The 5,145-nt window shown below is 46.8% G+C and overlaps 1 protein-coding gene across 1 annotated transcript; it reads left to right on the forward strand.

Annotated features, from left to right (window-relative positions):
* The first annotated feature begins 1,730 nt into the window (after positions 1–1,730).
* Positions 1,731–4,537, forward strand: HSBP1 (heat shock factor binding protein 1). The gene is made up of 4 exons (XM_075433866.1): positions 1,731–1,871; positions 2,424–2,490; positions 2,706–2,825; positions 4,287–4,537. Exons 1-3 carry the CDS (start codon positions 1,827–1,829, stop codon positions 2,822–2,824), a joined length of 231 nt encoding a protein of 76 aa, XP_075289981.1. The 5' UTR covers positions 1,731–1,826; the 3' UTR covers position 2,825; positions 4,287–4,537.
* The last annotated feature ends 608 nt before the right edge of the window (positions 4,538–5,145 follow it).

Genomic DNA, 5,145 nt, shown 5'->3' on the forward strand with positions numbered 1-5,145 from the left:
GGCCTCCAAGAGCTTGACATGTCAAGCAGCTTCCTGAGAGCTTTCTCCTTGCCTGCACTACCTAAGAACAGCAAATACTATGAAGATGAAGGGACACAGCAATTTAGTTTACCAGGAGAAGACAGAACAGAATAAAGATCACCCTCAGCTTGGAGAGGGAAGGCATAAGCGTACATATCAGACCTTTACTCCCCTGTGTACGCCTCTCCTCACCGGGTCTGCATCTGCTGGGCGCATTGCAGAAAGCCGCAACTGCCGGACTGAGCCGCACACGGGAGACACCATGGCAGCAAGCGCGATGTCGTACAGTTAGATGTTCACCCACCCTGTACGCATCACTACCTGCCACAAGACTCACACCAGCATTGGGGATGGCTGAGAGATCTGTGCTTGGATGTGCACCAAGAGACCAGATACAAGGACCTTCTCAAAACAACGGTTCATCTGATTCAAACGGCAGTCATAAAAATAACCACCTTTTGTATACACATCAAACATATAAACAGGAGTTAATTTATTGGCATTTTTCAGAACTAGAAGCCGTGTTTACTCTCAAACAGATAACAAAATTTCCCCAAACTAACATTAAGTAGGTTTTTATTACTACTGCAGTGCTCCAAAAGGCACATTAATAATGCAACCGCCCTGCATCTCACATTTGTTACTAGTTATGCGATAAGGCAGAGCGTGTCAGCGCATCATATCAGCTTTCAGGCGAAATGAGGTGTTTGAGAATCTGCTGCTAATGGGAAATGTTCTTCACTTAGAAATTCATATTCAGTGTTTTTGTTAACTTTAGTTTAGATCCTGTCTCAGTATACAATAACCAATTCGTGTAAACATTGACTCACCTAACAAAGGAAAACTACATAGGATTAGTTTTGGTCTAAAAAGCCTATAAACTTACAATTGGGAAATGCTTCTTGTGTGTCCGTCCCCACTGCAAAAATCCAGCCTGCGAAGCTTTACAGCATCTCAAAGACCATGTCACAAATCTGCGGCAGACACAATTTTAACCTAGTGCGTGCAACTCTGTTATTGGCACTTTCTTTCACGAATACAATCTGCCACAATAACATATTCCCTTCCACCACCGATCCACTCCCGCCGCGCAGCACTTCTCCGTCCGGCCGGCCGTCCCTCCTCTCTCAGACCCCATCACCCGCCTGTGCACGTCCCGGCCTCAACTGCTCGCTCCCTTGTAGATTAAACCATAAAAAGGGAGGCGGCCTCTGCAGGCACCACTTCCTCAGCCTAGAAAAATACATTTATAATCTCCCCAGCTTGCAAAGTTATTTTCTGAGAGCGTGAGCAAAACTATTAAATCTCACTGTGAGGAAAGCTTTTATTCTAAGCCTAAATGTAAGCTTAATGCTACTGGGGGGGTGGGTGTTTTAACGCTCTCCCTTCCCATGCAGCTGTGCCAGCGCTCCGTTCATACCAAGACTTCGCCTCCTACGAGGCGGCAGGCGCCCGGGGCGGGAAGGGGGGGCGGTGGGAGGCCCAGCGGCTCCTCGCTTCCCACATCCCGCTGCCAACAGCGGTCGTAACGGCGGCGGAGAGAAGGCTGCCCGCGCCCCGGGAGGCTGCAGCGGGACCCCGCCGAGGGAGGCACGGAAGGGAGCGGACGGCCCGGGGTGATCGGGTGAGAGCAGACAACCCCCCTCCACCGCCGCCCTCCCCCGGCCACGTGAGGTAGCGCGCGCTGCCCTTCCCAGCATGCCCCTCGGGCCGTCGCTTGTTGCAAGAGGCGGCGGAAGTGGCGAGGCGCGGCCCGGAAGCGCCGCTGCCAGGGAGACGTGAGCTGAGCGCCCGCCGAGCCGACCATGGCTGAGACCGACCCGAAGACTGTGCAGGACCTCACCGCCGTGGTGAGGCCGCCGGGGCCGGGCCCACCGCCTCGGGGGGAGCGGGGAGCGCGGGGCGGGCGGGCCGCGGCCTCCCCGAGGAGAGGCCTCGGCAGCAGGGGCAGGCGGCCGCGGGCCCTGGCGTTGCCTCCTGGGGCCGGCGCGGCCGAGCTGGGGCCGCCCGGCCCTGCCCGCTGCGGAGGGGCTGCTGGCCGCGGGGTGTTGGGTCCCGGGTCCGAGGGCGAACGGCTCCCGCTGCGGAGCGCGGTCCCGGGCGCGTCGCCCGTCGCAGCACTGAAGCCGCTCGCTTACCTGAGGGGCTCGGCCAGTGCCGCCTCCTAGGCTGGCGTCCCCTTTTCTTAGGTATTAAAATTGTTTACTGCGAGCCTCGGTTCTCCCGTGTGTGTATATATATGTAAAAATGTTACATAAATACGGAATTACACTGCAGCGTTAATGCACTGTTGAGCTCAGCAATGAAAGAAAGCATTGTACTCACCTCATTCCAGGAGATAAGTTACTGTAACAACCTCTTCAATGAAAACAAAACAGACTTCCTTTTTTCTCTTCTGTTAGGTGCAGACATTGCTTCAGCAAATGCAGGACAAATTTCAAACCATGTCTGACCAAATAATTGGAAGAAATATCCTTTTTTAAAGTCAGATAGGTGCTGTACGCTAGAGATGCACGGCTATTTTTATGTATATTTACCAGCGGGATTTGGAAGATAATGTGACCGTAAGCGTTTGTGCAAAGCTGTAGTAAGAAACCCAAAACAACAATAACAAAAAAAAAAAAATCCTAACAAGTAACCCACCTACTGCTAGACTGTAGTCAGAGTCCTTAACTCCAGCGAACTTGATGACATGAGCTGTCGCATAGATGATCTGGAGAAGAACATAGCAGACCTCATGACGCAAGCGGGAGTGGAAGAATTGGAAGGCGAGAACAAGACCCCTGCTCCTAACAAGAGTTAAAGTGAGACAATTGCTTGCTAGCCTTGAAACAAATCCTTGGGTGACTGGAAATTACTGACTTTAATGTAGATGGGGTTTTTCCTTTGATTCGTGAGGTAGTCTGACATGAATTCAGAGCAGCTCTGTACATTATAATACAGGAAGTTTTAAGAAGCTTGCCTCAGCAGGCTCCTACTAGCCTCTGCAGCAAGGATATTTTCTTTGCCAGTATTGGCAGGAGAGTTATTTGCTTCATGTCTCATTGGTTTTGAGGAAGTGCAGTAGCTGTACTCATCCTTTGTTACTCACTCACTCTGGTACTCTTAGTAAGATCTGAAATAATTGCTGTCTTTGCAGCATGAGAAGGAGAGGAGATGGGGAAAAACTATCAGTAGCAAAGCGAACTGTTCTCTTCTGATCATATTTGAGCCTTCCGAAAAGGACCATAATCTCATGCATGTTACTGGTGTCCGCTCCGGTTTCCATAGCTGGAAAGGTAGCGCGAGTGCGGTGCTACTCTTCCATCTTCCGCTGCATCCTGTAGACTTCAGCTCACCTGGAGCTCCTAAGGACTGGAGACTGGCTGCTGTGCAGGGGGGCTGGTGAACGCATTACTGTCAGTCAGCTCTGCATCCCGCCTGTGTGGGTTAGGAGCTTGCTGGGGTACACGGCTCGCACGTCCCACAGCAGAGCAGCAGCTCCTGACTCGGACAGTGTAAGACAACACTCAGACATGAGGCGAGCGATAGTCTAGGGTGATGCTCCCTGGAAAAAGAAATTTGTTATTGAAAGATAAATGTGACATGCTATCTATTCTTTGTAAGTAATTTCTTAATTGCTAGCCTGCCCCTTTATTACACAAGAACACTGGAGAAGTAGATGTTTCATTTACTTGGCAGGCAGAAGTTCAAAGTCTGGTACAAAAACATGTAAATAAATTTAAGCAATCATGTAGCACCGCACACAGCATTTACAACAATTGCTAAAGGCATTTCAGAGGATGGGGGCAGTGCAAGAGTGCCAAAACTGCTAGAGCATAAACAAGGGAGGGGGTGGGGGTGGTCCTTAATTACAATATATGAGCACTAAGATTTCACTCTAGTTTGTACAGAATTTGATTTTTGTAATCTGTGGAAGGCAACTGGTAAATGAACTACTAGATGTATCATGTTAGATTATTATTATTTTCTTTAAGCTGGCTAAGACAGACATGTCTCAGCCTCTCTTAGGCTTCAAATTCTGAGGTCACGTCTAGAATACTGTGCAGCCCGCATAATAGACATGTGTATTTGAAACAGGTATACGTCTTCCTTTTAAGGTACCTATTCTTTGTGACACTTTGACAGAAATACAAATTGTTATGGGATCCACTGCCCCCAGTGCCAGTTCCCTTAGGCTGAACCCTGCAAATGAAAATTTCTGATAAGCATGATTCTCTTAATTCTTCTCAATAATACATTTTTTTATTATTTTTCCCCAACAGGTTGCCAATAACTTGAAACCTTCCTTTTTTTGTTTTTCTACAAATCCTTGGAATTACAGAACAGCTTTTTGCAACTGCTGTGTGTAAAAGCATTTTTATATTGTTACAGAGCTTGCATTCCTAATGTATATTGTATAGTTAGGGATAGGTTAGTTTATATTTTGATTTGTGTACTGTAATTTCACTTTTTGAATTCTTGTTATGAGGATCAATTAGTTATGTTATTAAAACACTGATCTTACGGATCTCAACTACTAGCTGTATTTTTTTGTGAAGTCACTTTTTTCTCTTTCTTACACTTTTTCTAGACGTTTCATTTTTGATAGCTAAACATCTAGTGACTCCCATCAAATAGAAATCTTGTCCTACGTAATTTTGTGGAGTGAAGCACAAGAATTGAAACTCAGCATTAATCTTAGCTCTAAGTCTCAGTCACTCAACTAGTTGAGGACTATGTGTTGTTTTCTCATAAATGTAATAAGGTGATTTTGGAAACATAAGACACTGAACATCAAAATCATATCTTGTACTCCTGGTATTACCTTACCTGTGTGTTCCTGGGACATAAACCAGAAACAGAGATTTAACATTAGAGACGCCTGCAAACGGTTGAGCGACCACTGCCATTCAGATAAGTTACATTTAGACAAATATGAAACTATTAACTATGAAAAATGTCACTATGAGATTTCAGTTTTTTAACACTTTAAAACTCTGCTTTGGAACTGATGATGTGTCGTTATGATTATGATTGTTAATAATTATGATTAAAATAGTGATACCAGATAGAACAGGGGTGGGATTGCGGGAGTGTCTGTATGTGGTCTTTTGGTTTAAATCACTGGCTCGTTGTACAAAA

The sequence above is a fragment of the Opisthocomus hoazin genome, chromosome 12, assembly GCF_030867145.1.
Source record: "Opisthocomus hoazin isolate bOpiHoa1 chromosome 12, bOpiHoa1.hap1, whole genome shotgun sequence".
Classification (NCBI taxonomy): domain Eukaryota; kingdom Metazoa; phylum Chordata; class Aves; order Opisthocomiformes; family Opisthocomidae; genus Opisthocomus; species Opisthocomus hoazin.